The following is a 24,481-nucleotide window of genomic DNA, read 5'->3' on the forward strand; positions in this document are numbered from 1 at the left end:
CACCAACAGCTAGTTTTTGGTCATCAATTCATGTATGAACCAGTGATTGAAAACCAGCACAGTAAAAAAGCTGAAACGTAATATGGAAAGTGATCGATCACCCAGAATTTCTCAGCACACTTCTGGTGCAAAACAGTGCAAAGGCAGAGTCTTCTGTTCTTCAAGCAGATAAAAAGAGAAAACACTGTGATGAATACATGAAGTCTGGGTTTTCATATGGGGGAGATGAGGGCTTGTACTATTAATTACAAACATTTTGCTAATAGGAAGGGTACAATTTATGGAAATGAGCTGCCAAGGGATATGCCAGTGAAAAAGGTTGAACCATGAATCAAAACCACCTTTAAAGTGTCTGGTGTGTTAAGCCAGAAGTTCTGCATACAACATGCAACACATAACACATAACTGGGAGTGTGCAATTCAATTCACAGCAGAGAGATGCAGCTGCATATATTTGCAACCCTTTTTACTCAGAAGTAGACCCACTGCTTTCCATTGGTGTTATTCTTAAGTAAGGGTGCATTGAATTGTAGCCTGCTTCAGATGGAAAGGAGGATTCTCATCCTGGTGTTTCAAAAAACAGACCTGCTTTGCAAGCATTTGCAAAGCAGAACCAGGCTGCAGCAGAAGGAAGGAGATTAAAAGGTTAACTTTGGCTAGAATTTCCCAGTTGCCTTAGAAACTATCTCTGCCCTGCCTGCCTGGTGCCTGTCTGCAGCTTGAGAAAGGAAACTGTTCAGAGTTGAAAGGCTCTGCCCTCTGATTGACCCAGAGATAAGGCAAAGTGATAATTGGAGCTTGATTACTTGGCAAAAATTTCACTACTATACCTGAGTATCTACAGTACTTTCTCTCCCAGAAATGTGAACATCCAAGCTGTGTTCTCATTCTTGCTATGTAATTGACTTTTCTTGAATCAGAACACTGCTGACTGACCACGCAAATGAAACTGATTGGAAAACAAGAAGTCATGCCTACCTGTATGCATTGGCCTTTTCCCATTGCATTGTTTGGCATGATTTCCAATCACAGCTTTACACAGATCATGAAATTTTGCACCAAGAAATTGTCACTTCTGTGACCTATATAATGTATTATCAGCTATTTACATTATAATAAAAAATAAGTTATGCAGACAAATTACTTTATATTTATGAGATCAGTATATATTCTTTGTCTGTGGTTTGAGTGCAACAACAAACTGAAGCTTTGCCTCTAACCCCTGATCAAACATTGGGTTTTGAGATTTAACCAGTCGTAAGAGTGAGAAACCTGTTTTGTTGTTGTTTAAAATCTGCTCGTCTGTACATTTACAGACTATACACTACCCTGCTTGTGAAAATAAAATCTTGTAATAATTCCTGTAGAGCTTGTGTTTTTGTGTGTGTGTTTGTTTTTTAGTATAGATTTTGCAGGGCATGAGTGATAAGGTTTTTTGTGTTCAAGGGCTAGGCTGCAAACCCATATACACTTTCCTGGGAGTAAACCCCTTCGAACACAGTAGAACGTTGTTCAGTTGTTAAGTCGTGTCCGATTCTTCATGACCCCATGGACCACAGCATGCTAGGCCACCCTGTCTACCATGAACTTCCAGAGTTTGTCCAAATTCATGTTTATTGTCTCCATGACACTGTGGATGATCGCTCCACATCTACTTTCACTGCTGCGGGGAGCCCTGCTGCAGGTCGCGCCGGGCTCCTCCCACCCCCGGAAGGCTGCAGGGTCTTGGGTTGTGTACCCAAGCCCCTGCAACCCCCCTGAGCAGCACGATCCTGGGATCGCGCTGCTGCCTCCTCCCTGCCTCCAGGCTGCCCCACCCCTTAAGGGGGCAGGGGCCAGAGCCCACAAGCTGGGGCGTCATGACTTCCCAGTTTGAAAAGCCCTGGTATAGTGAATCATTGTGGTGACATTGTGTGTCCAAGGGTTTTACATGTTCAAATATTTCACACATTTAAAGGTTCTTAAGTATAGCCCCCTTTTTCTGGGGCAGAGGTTAAAAAAGCTTTCCTAAGCAACAGAAAATGTTCATGTCCAGAATCTGGAAAAAGATACTGCATTTCATTCTTTTTTTTATTGCTGTGTTAGCTTTTGGTGTTTTTTGTTCTAGTTTAGACATTTCATTCTGAAATGAATTAGTAGAATGTACAAATTAATTAGATTTTTGCAAGTAGGAGAAAAAGTGCCAGTGAAACATGGTGGAAGCAGAAGTGGATGTTTCTTCGGAGTTATGGTCATGAAATTTTGATTTCATTATGTGTATCTCTTCTACAAACCTCATGTTAAGGTGACCGAAGAAATTACCCTGAGGACAGAATGCCAATTTCTACTCCATCAATACCCCGGCAGCCACCTCCTGCACCACGTGTAGAAAGGAAACCAGAATCGAAAAATGTGGATGATATCCTGAAGCCACCTGGAAGGGAGAGTAGGCCAGAACGAGTGAGTACTGTGGATGTGTGACTTTTAAATCTTGGTTAACAGTATATATTCAAAATGTCAACTTCTGCTAGCATTCATGTAGCACATACTCTTCTGAAGCAAATTCTTATGCCTTCCAAAGTCTGACTGATTTGTGAATCTAAAAAAGAGTAGATTAGAAATGTATAAAATTTTAATTTGGAATACTGTTCTGCTTACCATGTGCAGAAACTCTGTGCTCAGGGAGAAAGGGTCAGACTGGGTCAGTCTACTCTCTCTTTCCCCTCTCCTAGTTATAGCAGAACCCACTTTCCAACCCCTTGGGAATGTTTTGGTAGTGCAAATGCATTAAGTTTTACTCAAACCAAGAACAGAATTGTTCTTGAAATTGAGTTTGGGAACAGGAGTCCTTTTTAAAATGGTAATTTGCACCTGCATTTCAAAATTGCTTTCTCTTAACTTTAACCTGTTCCTTCCTCACTGCAATTCTAGCAAAAATTACATGTCCACCCTTATCCAGCTGCTTTCTTTTCAGAGGGAAGAGTGGAAACCTCTCTCCCAAGAAAAAAATAGCATTTATAGGGGCAAGGGATTTCAGTTACATTGCAGCAGGGATGGACTGAGTTAATAGTACTGACCCAGATGCTTTAGTTCCAGTGCTCATTCACATTATTCAGCTCATTAGGAGGCTGGTCTTTCACTTATGCTGTCTTTGTTTTAGATTGTCATTATCATGAGAGGATTGCCTGGCAGTGGAAAGACCCATGTTGCAAAACTCATCAGGGTGAGTGGATAACCATCAGCTTTCTTCATGTCCTTAATCATATTTTAGAGGAGAACTTGAAAGTATCTTCATCCCATCAGGGGCACAGTTTCCTTTCTGTATCTATTTAGAGAAGAAAGGATGATAAATTTAGTACCTGTCTTTGGTGGAAGTATGTTTTGGATTCTAAGCCATGCCTCTTAGCTATTTACTCAAATAACTTGGGTCCCTTCCTCTGTTGCTATAATATAGTTTGTATCTCTGAATTGACTGAAGTAAAAAAGTGAAACTAGAATGATCTAATTGTGGTGGAGCTTTAGTGAGAGTGCTGTGTATCCCAGAGGAAGCAGTTGTTACACAAATGCAAATCATTTTGTGTGCAAATCATTTGTGTAAAAAAAACTCCACAGTCAGGGAATTAGAGGACAGGTCCTCTCATGGATTGAGAACTGGTTGGAGGCCAGGAAGCAGAGAGTGGGTGTCAATGGGCAATTTTCACAATGGAGAGAGGTGAAAAGCGGTGTGCCCCAAGGATCTGTCCTGGGACCGGTGCTTTTCAACCTCTTCATAAATGACCTGGAGACAGGGTTGAGCAGTGAAGTGGCTAAGTTTGCAGACGGCACCAAACTTTTCCTAGTGGTGAAGACCAGAAGTGATTGTGAGGAGCTCCAGAAGGATCTCTCCAGACTGGCAGAATGGGTAGCAAAATGGCAGATGCGCTTCAATGTCAGTAAGTGTAAAGTCATGCACATTGGGGCAAAAAATCAAAACTTTAGATATAGGCTGATGAGTTCTGAGCTGTCTGTGACAGATCAGGAGAGAGATCTTGGGGTGGTGGTGGACAGGTCGATGAAAGTATCGAGCCAATGTGCGGCAGCAGTGAAGAAGGCCAATTCTATGCTTGGGATCATAAGGAAGGGTATTGAGAACAAAACGGCTAGTATTATAATGCCGTTGTACAAATCTATGGTAAGGCCACACCTGGAGTATTGTGTCCAGTTCTGGTCGCCGCATCTCAAAAAAGACATAGTGGAAATGGAAAAGGTGCAAAAGAGAGCGACTAAGATGATTACAGGGCTGGGGCACCTTCCTTATGAGGAAAGGCTACAGCGTTTGGGCCTCTTCAGCCTAGAAAAGAGACGCCTGAGGGGAGACATGATTGAGATGTACAAAATTATGCAGGGGATGGACAGAGTGGATAGGGAGATGCTCTTTACACTCTCACATAATACCAGAACCAGGGGACATCCACTAAAATTGAGTGTTGGGCGGGTTAGGACAGACAAAAGAAAATATTTCTTTACTCAGCGTGTGGTCGGTCTGTGGAACTCCTTGCCACAGGATGTGGTGCTGGCGTCTAGCCTAGATGCCTTTAAAAGGGGATTGGACAAGTTTCTGGAGGAAAAATCCATTATGGGGTACAAGCCATGATGTGTATGCACAACCTCCTGATTTTAGAAATGGGTTATGTCAGAATGCCAGATGCAAGGGAGGGCACCAGGATGAGGTCTCTTGTTATCTGGTGTGCTCCCTGGGGCATTTGGTGGGCCGCTGTGAGATACAGGAAGCTGGACTAGATGGGCCTATGGCCTGATCCAGTGGGGCTGTTCTTATGTTCTTATGTTCTTTTTCCTTCCTGTTTCCTTCCCAGGATAAGGAAGTGGAATGTGGAGGAGCTGCACCCAGAGTGCTCAGCCTGGATGACTATTTTATCACTGAAATCGAGAAAGAGGAGAGAGACCCAGATACAAAGAAAAGAGTGAAGAAAAAGGTACACAATTCACTTTCCAGTGAAGTCACTGTAGCTGACCTTCTCAAGAAGGCATAGAATAATACACTGATTCTGAAACTTTACGGTGCTGCGACCTACCTTGTCCTCTATGGTGCGTCATGTCACGATGCCTCTGGTGGTGCCAGAATGCTTTTGGGAGGTCCTGGAAGCCTCTTCTGGATCATACCAGGCCGGCAACCTACTCTGTTGGCCTCTGTGGGCCTCCGAATGGCCCACAGAAATGACCAGAGGCTACTTCATAACATGGGGTCTCGACCCACCACACATGGGCTCATGACCCACAGTTTGGGAAATGCTGGAATAATATATTAGCATTGACAGGTCAATCCTTGGTACCTGATTAATCCAAATGGTGTTCTAAGCTATATCAACTCCCTGACTGGTGTGCTAGCTGTCTTGGGCCACAGTGCCCAAGGGCCACCTTAGATCAACATTGAAATTTAGCTTTACCTTTAGCTTAGCTTTACCTAAGCTAGCACCTAATCTAACCTGAGGGAGGGATTCTAAGGTCCAGCAAGTTGGGGCACAGGAGCTAGGTGAGGGCAATAAAAATAAATACGTAAGTGCGTACAGAGGTCTACTCTGAGCAGGAGCAGAGTCCTACATGTGAGTAAGAGCCCAAGGTACAGGCACTTGGAAAAATAAATAAAACAGAGGAGGATAAAGTGGAAAGCAAGTTTTTCTACTTGGTTTAGATTAACCCTATACTTAACTCAAGTTAAACTTAATCTAAGTTAGGACATAATCTAAAGGTTCAGTAAATTAGGACAGGATCTAGGTGAGAGCAATAAATAAGTAAGTAAATAAATAAAATAAAGGTGCACACTTAATAAAAGCAGAATTTTAGCAGGGCTAAACAGGATTTAAACCTTAGTGTGTAAGTTCTGCCAAGCCAAAAAGCTCTTAAACCAGTGCAGTTTAAACTCAAATAAAAAATCAGCTTGAGGTTAAAAAACAGTCCAGCCTCAGAGAACTGAAGTAGGAGGGTAAGAACCTAGGAAGTGCCAGTTCCCACCCAGCCAGGGCAATTTAGCATTGTCCTTTAGGTAATAGCAATTGACCTTTAGGAGTTGATAAGAGCCCCATTAGGCAAATCCAAGCACCCCATTCAGGGAAATTTCACCTGGGAAGACCAGCCCCTTTTCAGTCAGCAAGGAGGGAGGGAGAAGGAGCTAGCTAGGAGTATAAAGCTAGTGCCTACCACCATGTGAGCCTCTCTGCAGAAGCGCGCGTGGCCTCTGGGAACCCAGTGCCAGGTAAGGCACCGCGAGTTTAGCGTCTGTGCAAGTTCAGCAGCAGGGCTAGGAAGCCAGGGCCCCAGATGCCGCCCTTTCTCTTCCCTTGAGAAGAGGGCTGCTAACCAGTGTAGGGTTTTTAAGTACCCCTAAACAAAAACAAACAAAATAAAAAAGCTATGCAGTCAGACAGCCAGCAGCAGGGTGGGGGCTATCCAGTGGTTTTGCATCGAGTGCAACATGTATGACTATATGTCCATCTGGCCTGGATGCCTTTAAAAGAGGATTGAACAAGTTTCTGGAGAAAAAATCCATTACAGGTTACAAGCCATGATGTGTATGTGCAACCTCCTGATTTTAGAAATGGGCTATGTCAGATGCAAGGGAGGGCACCAGGATGCAGGTCTCTTGTTATTTGGTGTGCTCCCTGGGGCATTTGGTGGGGCCGCTGTGAGATACAGGAAGCTGGACTAGATGGGCCTATGGCCTGATCCAGTGGTGCTGTTCTTACGTTCTTATGTTTGAGCTTTGGCCCAGGTTTTCAAAAATGCAAACTATGGTGCAGTATTAAAAGCAGAACTCAGTGAAACCGACACTAATTCCACCAGTCATTTTCAGATATATAATTTTTCCTGTTGGCATGTTTGGAATCTTCCGTCATTTTTTGCTGCGATTCCATGTACAATAGCTGTAACTTAGTAAAGATACAAAGGAAATATACAGTTAGATTTCTGAAGCAAGGTCTCTTGAATTATGCTGTTTACTAATCTAGTGTTAATCTAGTGTTAAAGTGCAGTTTGGGGATGCTCCTGGACTCACTGCTTTCCCTGCAGACCCAGGTTACAGCAGTGGCCAGGGGTGCGTTTGTTCATCTTTGGCTAGTGTGCCAGCTGCAGCCGTACTTAGGTCAATCGGACCTGACCATGATGGTCCATGCCCTAGTGCAGTGGTTCCCAAACTGGGGTGTCGCGACGTCCCAGGCAGAGAGAGCCCTGGCCTCTGCTCCCTTAAGGGTGGGGGGGAGGCAGCAATTGCCAGGATCACATCACTTTGGAGAGGCACAGGGGTTTGCTGAGACTTACCAGAGCCCGCAGCAGCCTCCCGAGGGTGTGGGGAGCCCTGCTCCAGCCAGCCTCTGCAGTGTTTCCCAACATGCAGAGAATGTACAAATAATGATTGCAACCCACTTCCAGTTACTGTAACACACTCTACATGGGGCTACCCCTGAAGGTGGTTTGGAAACTGTAGTTAGTGCAGAATGTGGCGACCAGGGTGGTTACTGGAGTTAGGCAGTTTGATTCTGTCAGCCACTGCTTTAGCAACTACACTGGCTGCCCATTTGCCTCTGGGCCCAATTCAGGGTGCTGGTATTGATCTTCACAGTTTGGGGCCAGGTTATCTGAAGGATTACCTTTCCCATATTTTCTGGCCCACCCTCTTAGGTCATCTGAGGGGCTTCCCTGCAAATGCCACCTTTCTCCCAAGTTAGGGGGATGGCAGGCGGCATGGGGGCAGGCCTTCTCAGTAGTGGCGTCACAATTATGGAGCTCCCTACCAGGGGAATTAAGATCTTCCTCCTCCTCCCTCATGGCGAGGAGATCCTCCCTCCTCCTCCCTCCTCCTCCTCCCTCATGGCTCATGCGAGGGCTCAAAACCTTTATGATTTGTCTGGCGTTTGAGTGATAGGTTGTCTGCCTCCTGTGCCTCTATAGCAGATCCTTGAGTGTAAATTGTTTTGCCCTCCTCCAGTTGGTTCCCCCCCATGTTTATTCATTGTTTTTATAAATCGATTTTTCAATCTATAAATTGAGGAAAGGCAAGTTAAAAATCTTTTAACTAAATAAATGGTTCTGCATCTATGATAGCAATAAGCTGGAATTGACTCCTTTTAGAAAGGATTGTTCTTTTGTCTAACGTTCTGTTTTCTGGAATAGATTTTGGAGTATGAATATGAAGCTGATATGGAAGAGATTTATCGTGCCAGTATGTTCAAAACCTTCAAAAAGACTTTGGATGATGGGTTTTTCCCTTTCATCATCCTTGATGCCATCAATGACAGAGTACGCCACTTCGAACAGTTCTGGAGTGCAGCAAAAACAAAAGGGGTTGAGGTAAACTTTCTTGGGTAACTTCCTTGACCTTTGTAGTTGCTAACATCTCTAAGTAGATTTTCCGTGACTTTGAACTATGAGTATCAAGCCTGGACCACAGGAAGTTAAAAGAGAGCCAAGCTTGGGTGCTTAGGATTGGAGGCCAGCATTGCCAAGGAGCTCCAGCATTGCAAAGGAGCTGCACTGACCCAAGTTTCAAGGCATTGCTGCCTGGGTTGAAATGAAGATATCTTCCCCCAAATCTTCAAGGGGTATGGCAAAGGACAACCAGGAGGCATTTCCTGTTCCAACTTAACTTGTAATCATTCTGTTCTTACAGTACTTCTTCTTAGTCCACCAATCTTACTTTCGAAAACACTTCTTGTGACATGGGCCAATTTTTTTTTACACATTCTCTTTTCTTTCCTGCATTCTAGGTCTACTTAGCTGAAGTAACTGCCGACAACCAGACTTGTTGCAAAAGAAATGTTCATGGACGCAAGCTCAAAGAAATCAATAGGGTAACTGTATAAAGATGTGGAGGAACAGAGTTTGCACTGCTTGACTACGGCTTCCTCCATGTGGTGCTTTAAACTTTAAGACCCATCCCCGAGTGGTGCTGCTACTGCTGCACAGAGGAACCAAAGCCAAGCAGTGCTGTTCGGGGATGGGTCTTTAAACAGCACCCGTTGTGAAACGAGAGCGAAACAGAGGCAAGCCAGAGTGGGGAGGGAACTGGTGCTTGTGAGAATGACTGGGAGGGAGGAACTGCAGCTTCCCCTGGAGCCTAAATGTTTCCTTCTTTCTGGCCTCCGGGCTGTCCTTGTTTCTATTGATCACCAGGAGGCACCTGATGAAACTGTTTTCCAAAAGTGGGAGGGATTTTGAACCTTGACCATTCTTCTCTCCTTTCCTTCAGTGATTGCGGGCAATGGCCAGCTTTCGAGGGGGGGAGTTTGAATGTTCTGAGGCAGAGCTCTTTCCAACGAAAGGAGGGGGAGGGGTCTTGGCACAACCAGGAAATAGCTTCTCGGAGCGCTGTAGACTGCCCTGCAGCACTCCAGCTTGCCACAGAAACCTTTTTTCTTTTCCCCCCTTACTTAAATGGTTTTAAAGGGACAGGATCTTTTTACACTGATTTGTTTTGAACTGGAAATGACAGAAAACACCATTTACAGTTCCAATTCAGGCATGCATGGATTTTCTCAACCCGAGGGGATTGGGGAAACAAACCCCCATGAATAATCAGGTTTGACTTGTAATTTCTTTCTATTACATTGCATTACATCCAGCACCTCTTGTTGCTGAATACTATATATACCCAGAAGTGTGTCTTTTTAGTTATTTTTAGCCTTGAGAGGGTGAGGAACCCTGTGGGCCAGATAAAATCCAGACAGATAAAGTCTGGATGTGGTCCTCAGAAGTCCTACCAGTATTTAACAAAAAAAAAAAGTGGTCTTCAGACTGCATGGGTTCTGTCTCTCTGACAAGGTAATTTTAATGAAGGTTATATCCTGATGAAAAATAGTATTGTTTTATTTTGAATAAAATAATCCTATCATGTAGAAGCTGCTTCAGCTCCAATTTCATATTTTTCAGATGGCTGATCATTGGGAGACAGCGCCCCGTCATATGATACGTTTAGACATTCGATCTTTGCTACAAGATGCTGCTATTGAAGAGGTGAGATTTGTAAGCTAGAGAACTTGCTCTGCTGTTGCACTAAGTGTGGAAGTTCTCTTCCTAGGAACTTTGCTTGTCTTGTGCTGGGGGGTGTTATTCCATGAGGCTTTAAATTTATGAATGCTCCTGATGTTTTACCACTGTTTTTGATGTTTTACTGCTGATTGATTTTGTGTGCTGGTGTGTTTTATTGTTGTGTTATTGGATCAAAGCACTGGCACCAGCTCGACCTGATCCTCACCAGACGCTCCAGCCTTCCCAGCATCAAGATCACACGCAGTTATCATGGTGCTGCCTGCGACACTGACCACTCCCTGGTGTGCAGCAGAGTGAAACTGCAAACAAAGCGACTGTATCACACGAAAAAGGAAGGAAGACCTCGCATTGATACCAGCAAGACCCGGGATCAGAGAAAAGTGGAGGAATTTGCACAAGCGCTTGAGGAATCTCTTCCAGGCCCGGCCGACGCAAACGCATCCAACAGATGGGAACATTTCAAGAATACCGTTACAACACCGCCTTGTCCATATTCGGCAAGAAGACCAACAAGGCGGCAGACTGGTTTGAAGCCCACTCTGAGGAGTTGACACCAGTCATTGAGGAAAAGAGGAGAGCTCAAGCAGCATACAAGGTCTGTCCCAGTGAGCGCAACCTGCAGGTCCTCCGAACTGCTCGCAGCAAAGTCCAACAGACTGCCAGGAGATGTGCTAACGACTACTGGCTCCAGCTCTGTTCCGAGATACAGATAGCAGCTGACACGGGCAACATCAAGGGGATGTATGATGGTATCAAGCAGGCCCTAGGTCCAACACAGAAGAAAATTGCCCCTCTGAAGTCTGCCACAGGCGAGGTCATCCAGGATCGGGCGCAGCAGATGGAACGCTGGGTGCAGCACTACTCTGAGCTATATTCCAGAGAAAATGTAGTCACCGAAGAAGCACTGAACAACATTGAGTGCCTGCCTGTGCTGGAAGAGCTTGACAGTGAACCAACCCTAGAAGAACTTCACGTGGCCCTGGACTCCCTTGCCTTTGGCAAGGCACCTGGAAAAGACAGCATCCCTGCTGAAGTCCTAAAATGCTGCAAAGAGATCATCGTCACTGAGCTGCATGAAATCCTCTGTCTCTGCTGGAGAGAAGGTGGAGTACCTCAAGACATGAGGGATGCAAACATCATCACGCTGTACAAGAACAAAGGTGACAGGGGTGACTGCAACAACTACCGCGGCATCTCTCTCCTTAGCGTTGTAGGAAAGCTGTTTGCCCGAGTTGTACTAAAGAGGCTCCAGGTACTTGCAGAGAGCGTCTATCCAGAATCGCAGTGTGGATTCCGAGCCAACAGGTCCACCACTGATATGGTATTCTCCCTTAGACAACTGCAGGAGAAATGCAGGGAACAACGACAGCCACTCTTTATAGCCTTCATAGATCTCACAAAGGCTTTCGACCTGGTCAGCAGAGACGGCCTCTTCAAGATTCTCCCCAAGATTGGATGTCCACCCAGGCTCCTCAGCATCATCAGATCCTTCCACAAGGACATGAAGGGCACTGTTGTCTTCGATGGCTCCACATCAGACCCTTTTGACATCCGAAGCGGAGTGAAGCAGGGCTGTGTTCTTGCACCAACCTTGTTTGGGATTTTCTTTGCTGTCCTGCTGAAGCAGGCCTTTGGAACTGCAACAGAAGGCATCTATCTCCGGACCAGATCAGACGGAAAGCTCTTCAACCTCTCCAGACTGAGAGCAAAATCCAAAGTCCAGCTGAAATGTCTGCGTGACTTCCTCTTTGCCGACGATGCAGCTGTCACTACCCACTCTGCCAAAGATCTCCAGCAGCTCATGGATCGTTTTAGCAAGGCCTGCCAAGATTTTGGACTGACAATCAGCCTGAAGAAAACACAGGTCATGGTTCAGGATGTGGACTCACCTCCCTGCATTACAATCTCTGAGCATGAACTGGAGGTTGTCCATGACTTTGTGTACCTTGGCTCAACGATCTCCGACACTCATTCTCTCGATGCCGAGCTAAACAGGCGCATCGGTAAAGCAGCTACCACGTTTTCCAGACTCACAAAGAGAGTCTGGTCCAACAAGAAGCTGACGGAACATAGCAAGATCCAGGTCTACAGAGCTTGCGCCCTGAGTACACTTCTGTACTGCAGCGAGTCATGGACTCTTCGCCCACAACAGGAGAGGAAACTGAGCGCTTTCCACATGCGCTGCCTCCGACGCATCCTCGGCATCACCTGGCAGGACAAAGTTCCAAACAACACAGTCCTGGAACGTGCTGGAATCCCTAGCATGTATTCACTGCTGAAACAGAGACGCCTGCGTTGGCTTGGTCATGTCGTGAGAATGGATGATGGCCGGATCCCAAAGGATCTCCTCTATGGAGAACTCGTGCAAGGAAAGCGCCCTACAGGTAGACCACAGCTGCGATACAAGGACATCTGCAAGAGGGATCTGAAGGCCTTAGGGATGGACCTCAACAAGTGGGAAACCCTGGCCTCTGAGCGGCCCGCTTGGAGGCAGGCTGTGCAGCATGGCCTTTCCCAGTTTGAAGAGACACTTTGCCAACAGTCTGAGGCTAAGAGGCAAAGAAGGAAGGCCCATAGCCAGGGAGACAGACCAGGGACAGACTGCACTTGCTCCTGGTGTGGAAGGGATTGTCACTCCCGGATTGGCCTTTTCAGCCACACTAGACGCTGTGCCAGAACCACCTTTCAGAGCGCGATACCATAGTCTTTCGAGACTGAAGGTTGCCAATACAATACAGTATTGGTCATGTTTTAATTTTTATTATACTATTCATGATGTTAAATGAATTGTACGTACATTGTGTGCTTCTTGAATCAGAAAGGTAAAATATCAATTCCTGGAATAAATATTCCAGTATGGGTCACTGATTTTGGATCCCAGGGGTCTAGCCACATAAACTGAGTATATTATGTGTATAAACATCAGAAAATACATGTTTCCACATTTAATCAGTACAGATGTAAGCCTCTCCATGAGGTTGAAGCAGGTCAGGGGAGTGGGGAGTGCAGTGGTTGCCAGAGAAAGGGGAGAGAGGTAGTGTGGTGGGGGAAGGAGGAGTGGGTAAGTGGCTGTGTTGTGCACATGCACTTCCCTTGTCTGTGTGTTTTGTTCTCTTTCCAATTGTAAATGTATCGTGAGTGTAACGTCCCACCCCACCTACGTCTCATGGCCTTTTGCAAGTGTGTGACAGGTGGCAACTATGGCCACTATGACATATGTCTTCTGTTTACCTCATGCTCAGTGATATCAGGGCATTCATTTATTTAGAATTCACATGCTGCTTCTGTTCATGTTATTCCATCATTTTGTTGACTGTGTGTGTGCACAGTTGTTGACCATTTTGGAATTTTGGTGTGCAAGTGATGGGCCTATGAGACGTTGTGGGGAGGTAAACACTTGGCACTTTTCCTCTTGGGGCCACTCTTCCTTTCCTTCCCCATAGCATGATGGCGATAAGTTGCTAGGCTCTGAACCTGAGCAGACTAATACTGTGGTGCAGTTGCCCTTCAGTGTTGCTTGTGGAAAGCTGCTCATCTGACCACAGTCCTGGGTGGTGTAGTATGGAGTGAGGCAGTGTGGTTGCCTCTCCTGTGCCAGTTTGTGGAAGAGTTTGGAGTGAAGACTTGAATTGGGAAAATATGCACCTCACACAGTACATCTCCTGGTTCTCATTATCTGCTGCTCAATCCAGGATGTTGACACCTTTTGATGGCATTAACCATTTTGGAGCCAGTGAGTGCATGTGGGATTCTTCTGTGTGTGTGTGTAGAGTCCGATTTGTGGCATATGAGTTTTTTTGTCTGGTATTGAAGCATTGAAGTTAAGGAATGTGGCTTCTAAATAATAATAAAAAATGTGTTGAGCCCTGGAGTAAGCATTCTCAATTTTGTGTGTATATTTTGAGTCTTTTGAGAGTTAGATCAAGCATATGTATGAACATTGATAGAAGCATCAGAATGAATCCATCCATATTTTTAAAAAATGTGCATGGAAGAGAAAAGCAAACTTATATCCAATTCTGAGCGACCTCAAATACAAAATGGCTCTATAGAAAAGAGAAATGTTATCTATATAAGTACCTCAGTATCCATCTTTGAGTGAGTGCCAACTTTTATTTGCTTCAGGTCTTTTTCTTTTTTTAGTTTGAAGTAAATATTAAATGTTTGAATACTAAATGGTTTGTTATAATTGACTTATATAACTTATAATTATAATTAACAGACTTAAAATTTTTATAACTGACTTAGGTGGAAATGGAAGATTTTGATGCAAACATTGAAGACCAGAAAGAAGAAAACAAGAAAGATGCAGAGGAAGAAGAGAGTGAACTGGTAGGAAACATGTCAGCCAACTCCAGCAACAATTGTCTTTTGTTACAATGTCTAATCAAGATTCTCTCCACGCTAAATTCCACTCCCTTTCTCCATACCATTAGTTGTCTCTCTCACCACCATATCCAACAGAATAAGAGCCTTGAAATGTTTGCACTACTATTTCAGAATTTTTAGCAATTTTTGAGAAGAGTTGTTTTAGTTGAATATACTTCAAGCTTTATGACTGTAGCTATTACTAGAAGTTGTAATTGTGACAAAGCTGACATTGTGCCTCAGGAATTTAAAAAAAACTGGCTAAAAGGCTTGGAAAGGTCAGATTTGAGAGGTTTTTCAGGTGGGAATGGAGAAATTTCTGTTGAAATATGAATGAAGAAAGATAATTAAGTAACTTATTTTATTCTACTGTTTACGTAAGAACTGTTCTTGACTGAACCGTGTTCCAGCGATTATAAATATTTCTTGTAGAAGATGTTGGGAAAGAGCCTTTATTGTTCAGCTGGCAAAAGAGCAGTCAACAAAGTGCCAATTTATTCGCCAACTCCAGAAAGCATAGTTCCCAAACATGGCACTCCTACCAGTTTCAGTTTCCAGAGGATCCCATGTCTGAGGAGTCAGTCTTGTCTACATGGTTGTCTTAGCAGGACACAGTGATCTTGGTCTTTATGTTTGTTTTTTTCCTGAAGGGCTGAGCAAGCTTGAGAACCCTTAGAGATGCATCATCAGCACTTTATGATTCCACACAATCCATTCATCGATTTGCATATGGCCATTCTCTTTTCCTCTGCTCCCCTTCCTAACCCCATCTTAGAAGGGGAAGGGGCACAGCAATTTTACATGCATGCTCCATAAGGTTGCGCCTTGTACTCTCTCTGTCTGACAGAGACTGCTTTGGAAATGGTAGCCATTTTAGAATCTTTTCTGCTTTGTGGGAAGAAAAAGAATGCTTCATAGATATATCTGAACATAGCCCCAGAGCATGAGTCTGAAAGCATGATATCTCGCCGAAGCTTAAATGGGTTTGGTTGTGGTCAGTGCCTGGATGAAAGACAACCTTCGAACTCTACATATGCATCCTTGGAGTTCCCTAGGAAAAAATTAGATGTAATAAATAAATCAGAAGTGGAAGGTCCTCTCCTTGGTGGCCACTGCATTTCCTTTAGGTCATTCAGATTCAAAGTGTTCTGGGAGCATGAGCATAAGACAGGGAGGCAGTGTTCCAGGAAGCAATACTGGCTTCCCAAGCTCTTCTTCCAGTAGATGCAGTTTCTCTCAGTTTAAAACAGCAGTTTTCAACCTCTGTGCCATGGCACACTGATGTACCACAAATGGGCCTCAGGGGTGCCGTGGGACTGGAGGAGACAGACAGCAGTAGGAGAAAAAGCGGCTGTCTTGAGCTTCAGGCAGCAGCACAAGTAAAAGAAGCAACCAACAAAGGGGCTGGCAGTAATCGCTTTGCGTCTCACACAGCATGATTAGATGAAGCTGCCGCTTTGAAGCTCCTGCTGTTGTGCAAGAATGAGGTGACTGTTGCCAGTCCTGGACAGCTGGAGAAGCTTGCTCAGGGCAGAAACTGCTCTGTGTGTGAGAGCAAGCAAGTGAGCCAGAAGGTAGGCAACCAGGTAAGAAGCAAGCAAGCGAAGTAGGAGTCTGTTCATGGCCGCTTACCAAAGGACTGGCTGGCTGAAAGGGGTCTTTGAGAGTCCTTTTCTTCACCACAGCCTGCAACACCTAAAGCAACCCTCCCTGCATTGCTTCCACTGACAGGACACTCTTAAGCCCTTACAGTAAGAGTGTTATTCACACTTTCTCACATATACAAGCAGGCAATTGGCACATCTCTTTTCTCCCCCTACCCCACTACCTCTCACAAACACAACTCATTCCTTCCCCCATCCTAAAATTTCATAATTGTAGTTAACACCTCCCTTCCTGTCCTTCTCACTCATCCCCATTTTCCAAAGGTTCAGAATTTTTACATTCTGTCCCCCATTGAATACCACACCTTGTTTCAATCATGCCTCCTCATTGCCCCTTATTCCACATTTCTTCAGTACACCATGTGCTTAGTCTGACCTCTCTTTGCCTGTGCTTTCTGGCACTTCTGATAAAAATTTGATCACACTACTTCTAAATATTTTCCTCCTTTCCAGAAATCATGTACACTTCCCTCTCCAGTTGTAGAGTTCTTCAAGGTAATTTTACGAGAGAGATCTATTTGTGTTCAGAGGAGTTTGAGTTCAGCTTGTGAATTTCTTTTGTCATTTAATGATTTGATTGTATTAAATTATTAGTTAAATTAATTGTACTTATTAATTATAGCGTAATGGTTTAATGTAATTAAAAAACTGGTGGTATGCCTGGACAATTTTAGTACAATGTCAATGTACCATGTTCTGGAAAAGGTTGAAAATCACTGATCTAGAACATAATTTCATCACCATTGAAGAGATACTGTAGGTTTCATGCCATGAGGAACCTCCACTTCCATATCAAGATTCCAGTGATGGACTGAAATAAATGGACTGAGCACACTGTTGTAGACAGAGCCTAGCAGTGGTACAGCTGCAAAATTGAATTTCATCTTCTGAATATTTTCAGCTATCCAGTTGGAAATCCCTATCATCTAGCCCCAGCAAGCTTTTTATTTACTTACTTACTTGTTTATACCCTGTTTTATCTCCCCAAAGGGCATTTTTGTTGTTATTGGGTTTCCTATGCTCCTAAGTAGAACCATACATTTTCTTCAACTCTTGAGCAGAGGGGAAGGATTGAAAATTTGCTGGTAAGGACCTTTCCACAAGAGGATCTAAGAGATGTTCTTCATGCCAGCACAGTCCAAGCCCACAATTCCATTCTCTGAATCTTCAAGGGGGCAGAATCTACAGACTCAGCTAGAAACTGGGTCCCCTGGTGGGCAGGAGATCTGGTCTAGAGGGTAGAGCCTCTGTTAGCTCGAAGATAACATCTGAAGGTCGCCAGTTCGAGGCCACTGGCAGCTCCGTGAATGGCGAGACCTTGAAGCAGCTGAAAAGCTAAGCTGAGTTATTCCACCTGCTCTTTGGTGTGAGTGAAGAAGCGTCTTTACTACCCTTCAAGTGAGAAACGAAGGAGCTGCTTGTCAGCCAGCATGGGAGGCAACTGGAGGCCAGAAGTGATACCAGACCATGAAAGATCCATCTGAAATGTTGTGCTGTTCTTGAAAGACAGAACCCCGTGGGGGTTTAGGGATATCCTGTCTATGTAAACCACCTTGAAGAGTGGTTTACATAGAAGTCAGAAGAGTAATCCAATGACCAGAAGTCAGAAGAGTAATCCAATGATCAGAAAGGTCAGAAGTCAGAAAGAGTAAAGTCAGAAGAGTAATCCAATGACCAGAAAAGTCAGAAGAGTAATCCAATGACCAGAAAGGCAATATATAAACATTATGATTATTATTATGATGATGATGATTGATGATGATGATGATGATGATTATTATTATTACCACCACCACCACCACCACCACCTCCTGGCCTAAATAACCTCACATAGCAGCAGAACTGGATATAGTTTTCAGGCTGCACTATCTTCCCTGATGTGATAATCTAGGGAAATATGTACCTAAAATGCTTGTACATGAGACTCAACATGAGTCCAGCCGTCCCTCCGTTCCTAAAGAGATAGTCAAACAGATCCTGATAGAGAAGAAAGGAGCAGAGACTGTACAGGCAAGTTCAGTCTTTTCTTGATTCAGCAAAAGCAGTGATAAAACTGAGAAGATGGACAATGACAACCTAACCTGAGAGCCCTGCCAGTTCAGCGTGGAAGGTAGCTATAAGAACAGCCCCACTGGATCAGGCCATAGGCCCATCTAGTCCAGCTTCCTATATCTCACAGCGGCCCACCAAATGCCCCAGGGAGCACACCAGATAAAGAGACCTCATCCTGGTGCCCTCCCTTGCATCTGGCATTCTGACATAGCCCATTTCTAAAATCAGGAGGTTGCACATGCACATCATGGCTTGTAACCCGTAATGGATTTTCCTCCAGAAACTTGTCCAATCCCCTTTTAAAGGCGTCCAGGCCAGACGCCATCACCACATCTTGTGGGAAGGAGTTCCACAGACCGACTACACGCTGAGTAAAGAAATATTTTCTTTTGTCTGTTCAAACTCTCCCAACACTCAATTGCAGTGGATGTCCCCTGGTTCTGGTGTTTTGTGAGAGTGTAAAGAGCATCTCTCTATCCACTCTGTCCATCCCCTGCATAATTTTGTATGTCTCAATCATGTCCCCCCTCAGGCGTCTCTTTTCTAGGCTGAAGAGGCCCAAACGCTGTAGCCTTTCCCAGTAATCATCTTAGTCGCTCTCTTTTGCAGCTTTTCCATTTCCACTCTGTCCTTTTTGAGATGTGGCGACCAGAACTGGACACAATACTCCAGGTGTGGCCTTACCATAGATTTGTACAACGGCATTATAATATTAGCCATTTTGTTCTCAATACCTTTTCTAATGATCCCAAGCATAGAATTGGCCTTCTTTACTGCTGCCGCACATTGGGTCAACGCTTTCATCGACCTGTCCACCACCACCCCAAGATCTCTCTCCTGATCTGTCACAGACAGCTCAGAACCCATCAGCCTATATCTAAAGTTTTAATTTTTTGCCCCAATGTGCATGACCTTACACTTACTGACATTGAAGCGCATCTGCCATTTTGTTGCCCATTCTGCCAGTCTGGAGAGATCCTTCTGGAGCTCCTCACAATCACTTCTGGTCTTCACCACTTGGAAAAGCTATGGCTGTTCTCACATATACATTATCCAGCTACTGTTTCCTTGAGAAAGACACACAACTGGGTTCTGCTATGGAGCTAGGCAACATCTCATGGGACATGTTTGTTCCCCAATGAGGTCAAGCTGAAACCATCTGAAAGTGCTTGATGCCATTCCTTGGTCTAAGGAATCATCACAAAAGCTCTACCACTCTGACGTTTTCATCTCTTGTTCTACTACCTATCAGTTTCTAAAATAAATGGGCAGTTCTCTGGACTTTCTGATATTTATTGATTTACTGATAACCCATGTTTGGGTTATCAGTGATTCCTGAGTTTCAGATACGGTTGGATCACCAGTGTCTGGTGAACGAGAAGACTGCAACAGAGACTGTTCAGGAAACAATTGATCCATCTCTACTAAGGAAATAACATGCATTTCTGGCCATAATGAAGGTGGAGCAGTTTGGCCATGATACTGAAAATTTCTGGTGAAGATCTAGCAAGGTGATGCTAGTCTTCTTAGGCTCTTTTATGCATTTCTGCTATTTCTCAAGGATAATTTGAGAAATAAGATTATCCTGGTTGCCTCATGTCATGATTTCAAGTGGAAATCTTTGCCACCTTTGGATTAGCTCTGAACAGCCAGGTGGAATCTCCTGACCCAGAGTCTCATTCAGCAACTGAAATGACTGAGTAAAATTGCCTAGAGGGTGAGCAGTAGCATCTGAAGGAGTGTGCCCCAGCAGCCATCAGTACCCTGTTGGTCTCTTGCAAATATATACCAACAGAATGTATACGTTCGCATTAAAGGATTTCACTGGTGTTAACTAGTAGCCATGACTAGCCTTTTCAGTGAAATTTAGATGCTTCTGTAGTTGTTGAGAAGAGTCTGAAGAACACAATATGAATCCACTGGAAGTTTATAGGTTTCGTATAATCCAAATACTTCACAACTCACATACATTCAAAGTTCTTAACTCCTCCCCAGGGACTTGAGCTTCAGAAGTTTGCTGAGTGATGTTACTGTTTGGTAAGTCTTGACTCTCTTTGGGGGGAAGCACTTTTGGAAAGGATGTATGACATTCCCAGTAACTTTTTTCTTATGAATTCTGTATATTTACTTATTTACAGAATACAAACAAGATAATTGGGACACACAGTTCTTACCACTAATTTGTAGGTTGCATATTTATATCACTACTTTTAGGGGCTGTTGTGAATTCTGTGAGCACACAGGGAAGTTTCCACACTCTAAGGCTGACTATTTTATTGTGATGCTTACAAAATTGTATTTGTTGATGTGCCTCCTCAGTTTGTACCAAAATGAATCAGCCTCTCAGTGAGGGAGAGTTTAGAATTCTGAATGTACATACATGATGAAATGTTTGGATAATATACTGCAAAATGAGAACCAGGATGGTGTAGTGGTTCAGGAGTTGGACTTATACCTGGAAGATCAAGGTTCAAATCCTTGTTCAGCCGTGAAGTTTCCTGGGTGACCTTGGGCCAGTCACTATCTCTCAGCCTCACCTACCTCACAGGGTTGTTGTGAGGACAAAGGGAGGTGAGGATCTATGTACAGCACCCTGAGCTCCTTGGAGGAAGGATGAATACAAAAATGTGAAAACAAAAAGAAATAAAAAAAATTACACACCGAAGGAGAAGGAGTGATATTGACTTGACATGCGCAGAGCACTTGAGATGTGGCTGAGGAATTGCTTGGACTTCAGATGCTCAAAACCTACTTATCTTGTATGAACAGGAAGCTCTTGGGCAGCTCTAGGAGCAAAGTGTGCTCCTAGGAGCCCTGGAGGCTTCTTGGGACCCCTTCAGAAAACTCCATGAGCATACTATCAGTGTCTGTCATCTGCCCCCTTGGTTTGCTCGTCCATTCCTCTTGCCTTCCCTGTTTGTGGCTCTCCTTCCTCACCCCCCCTTCCCATTTCAGCTCTTCACAAGTATTCAATGGTGGGCTTGGTGCTACACCACTCTGCGCATACACCAGGACTCTGTGGCTCCCTGAAACTCTGGTCATGCATCATTGGAGCTCCTTAAGACTCCTTTTAGGAGCGTAAAGGGAGATTTAAAAAAAAAAAAAAGTTTGGGAACCATTGCTCTAAAAGCTATAAGACTGAGATTCAGCATCAACAGATGTCTATAAGACTAGGAGGGTGTTCTCTCGCTCAAGGAAGTGGCTTTTTCCATGGTGTATTTGATTGTCTTTCTCCACTAGTTTGGAGGAGAGTAGCTATTAAAAACCCACATGAACATTGAATGTACTCTTAAACTTAGATTTATTGACAAAGATATAAGCAGCAATGCAGCTGGTGGAGTCTTCCAAGTATCTCCTTTCAACTTAGAGAAGTGGAAATAGGAACTAGGCCAGAGATGTTCACAATTCTCAGTTTATCTTCAAAGCATCAACACAAAAATTTGCCTACGATTTAGCCTGATTTAAGTAGGGGTGTCCCTACCATCCCGAGTGACAGTAGTTAGCCAATCATTTTGGACAGAGTGGGTTCATGATCTGCCTTCTAACTTGAGTTGGTTGTGCTTAAGATGTGCTACGATTTAGTGACCATGTCTAGACAGCACCTCTGTATGTTAGGTTTTGGAACCTCTGTTTCTGGAGTTACATCCTCATGTCATAGAGAGTTTGTGCATTGCCTCACTGCTCCCAGGCAGCTAAGTACAGCTTCTGCTATTTTCGGCCATCTCTCTAAGAAGATAGATTCTACTTCATAAGATGCCTGGTCATAGTAGCTACTAGTAGATTGACTATGCAGGGCATATTTACAACAGTGAATTGAGTCTTGAAGTATTACAAGATAGATGCCCCTCAGAAGAAACCTGCATTGAAGAAGGATGCTAGAAAGACAGCTAGAAGTTGTCCTATAGCTACTAAAAGATGCAAGATTATTCCACTCTGGTGGTCCATCCCTGGAATGAGAGGTACTGCTGCTGTGCATCCCTTTGCTGACTGTTCTTCTACTTTCTGATCTAGAAGGAGAAGCTTGGACTTGTGAGGTTCTTTTCTGTTCAGAAGGTAGAAGAATAATCAGACTCAACTTGTGATTGCTGAGACCCTTTGGAGTGTCCCTCTGTTTTATCAACACTCTCTCCCCCCCCCCCTTCACCCCACCATTTCCTGGAGTGCATTTCTAGAGCTTGGCTAGAAGTTATATTTTACAGCTTTAGAATTTGAAATGTTTTCAGTGGTGTACTAGTGATTTATTATCACACTGGACAGAAATTCCTCCCCAGAAAGGGTGTCACCTTTGTAACCTTTCTTTCTGAGTTGATGGCAGTACTGTACTGATTGCTTTTTTGCCAGCTGAACTGAGAGGGTCTTCAGAATGTCCAACTTTCTGTTCACTGTTAAGGTATACTTACTTTTAGTAGATAAGTTTTTTCTCTCTCCTGAACTAATGCTATAACATTCAGATAATGAAACTTAAGAGCATAAAAGTGTCTTGTCTTATAATGTGCCTACTTATTCTTAACTGTATCACCAATATTCAGGCCTTATGCATTTCGTATTAAGTCATAGCATGGTATATGATAATTACATACCTTCCCCCTTGAGAAGTGTGTATATAACTGATTGACCTTGTTTCTTATGAAAATTCCATGTTTCTTAGTGAAGAGTTTAACCATTGACTCTTTTCTGAAAGGAAAATGTCATCATGAAATTGTGCAACCTATTTCAAAAAAAACCGGGGTGCACTTAGACCCTTCATTGTACAGGAACATATGTACTAACTACTACATCTTGGTTTACAACAGACTTTATTTTCTGAGAGCTATATTTGTGTTTGAGGGGGGAGAGTGTGTAGAGAGAGAGATGAACAGAAGTCATCAATTGCATCAAGTACAAAGAATAATCTAATGTACAGGAGATCAGAACGCTTGAAGTTCTCTGATTTTTTGATGAAAAGTAATCCATGTATGAAAATGTTTGACATGGATACACAAGACAAGAAACCATTCACTTATGTCATGAAGAACAACCTGTTTCTGTTTTTCATGACCTCCAGAGAGAGGCTGTTCAGTTGACATTTGATGTTATGATAGCAGTTTATTGTCTTTGTGTTCTGTTTCTTTTGTTACCTGTTAAGAATTTTGAAGTTGCAACAGGTGCTGTTGAATGTAGCTTCAGCATAGTTATTAAAGAAGTAATGACTTCAGCTTATATAAAGGAAGGAAGTTCCCAGTTTTCTGGGACTCCTCTCCCCGCTAAAATGGCCTTTTCTGCCACATCTCATGCCATTATGTAGGGTTCCCTCCTATCAGGAGTATCTTTTTAGGTGGCCACTTAGGGCTATAGCAGGAAGAGGGACACTGGAAAACTCCATTTGGGGGGGGGGGGTCTTCCACTTGCAGAATTAAATATGCAAGCCATTAGATAGAAGAAATTCAATAATCTTAAACCAATGGCTAATATCTGAAATGTATCATAACTGTACAGGGGGGCCCATATTTCAGTTATTCACAGATTGGGTCGAGCCCCTCCCCAATGTTCACTTCCCCTCCGGAGTTCAGGGGTGCAAAGTTCCCCTCACCTCTGGAGGGGCTTCTGAGCTCAGCAGAGGGACATCTGTCCCTGGCCTCTGCCAAGCTGAGACTAAGCTCTGCTATAGAAATAATTCAACTTCAAGTTTCACAGAGAAACCGGAAAGAAACTGGAAAGAACCCCTGGTCCAAGGTTCCAAGAAACTGGAAGCCCTCCAGAGCTTTCCCGCACCTCCCAATGCCATAATGCAGTGGTTCTCAAACTTTTCAGGAGATTTACTCTCGAGGTGTTTGCAGGGGAGGGGGCGAAAACAGTGATGTGATCGCCAGGATCATGTCACGAAGGAGGGCAGCTTGTACTTACTCAAGGCTTCTGCAAGCAGCAGGTGATGCGGGGAGCCCCACGCAGCCCCCCACAGGGCTCCCCGAAGCTTAGAATGTTCAGAAACAGTGAGCACAAACAACCTCCTGGTTGCATTCACAAACCAAGGGGTGGTTTGCGCTTGCTGTTTCTGAACATTCTAAGCATCGGGGAGCCCTGTGGGGGGCTGCACAGGGCTCCCCGCATCTCCTGCTGCTTGCAGAAACCTTGAGTAAGTACAAGCAGCCCCTTAGTGACGCGATCCTGGGGATTGCTTCGCTGCTTCTCCCTTTCCCTCGCCTCTTAAAGGGTCAGGGGAAGCTTTACATGAGCTGGTGGGTTGCAACCCACCAGTTTGGGTACCACTGCCATAAAGCATTAAAAACAGCACTTCCGGTTTCTCCGTGAAACTGGAAGTTGCATTATTTCTATAGCAGAGCTCAATCTGAGCTCGGCAGAGACCGGGGATGGTCTCTGCTGAGCTCAGAAGCCGCTTTGGA

At 44.2% G+C, this 24,481-nt stretch overlaps 1 protein-coding gene across 5 annotated transcripts in view; it reads left to right on the forward strand.

Annotated features, from left to right (window-relative positions):
• Window positions 1–24,481, forward strand: part of YLPM1 (YLP motif containing 1) — a 74,706-nt gene that overhangs the window by 36,918 nt on the left and 13,307 nt on the right. For all 5 annotated transcript variants that reach the window (XM_066627234.1, XM_066627243.1, XM_066627269.1 and 2 more), the window contains 7 exons: window positions 2,285–2,439; window positions 3,140–3,202; window positions 4,833–4,952; window positions 8,143–8,319; window positions 8,736–8,819; window positions 9,898–9,981; window positions 14,266–14,349. In XM_066627234.1, the coding sequence (XP_066483331.1) occupies window positions 2,285–2,439; window positions 3,140–3,202; window positions 4,833–4,952; window positions 8,143–8,319; window positions 8,736–8,819; window positions 9,898–9,981; window positions 14,266–14,349 (767 nt within the window). The remainder of the gene's footprint in view (window positions 1–2,284; window positions 2,440–3,139; window positions 3,203–4,832; window positions 4,953–8,142; window positions 8,320–8,735; window positions 8,820–9,897; window positions 9,982–14,265; window positions 14,350–24,481) is intronic.

This window comes from Tiliqua scincoides, chromosome 1, assembly GCF_035046505.1.
Source record: "Tiliqua scincoides isolate rTilSci1 chromosome 1, rTilSci1.hap2, whole genome shotgun sequence".
NCBI classification, from domain to species: domain Eukaryota; kingdom Metazoa; phylum Chordata; class Lepidosauria; order Squamata; family Scincidae; genus Tiliqua; species Tiliqua scincoides.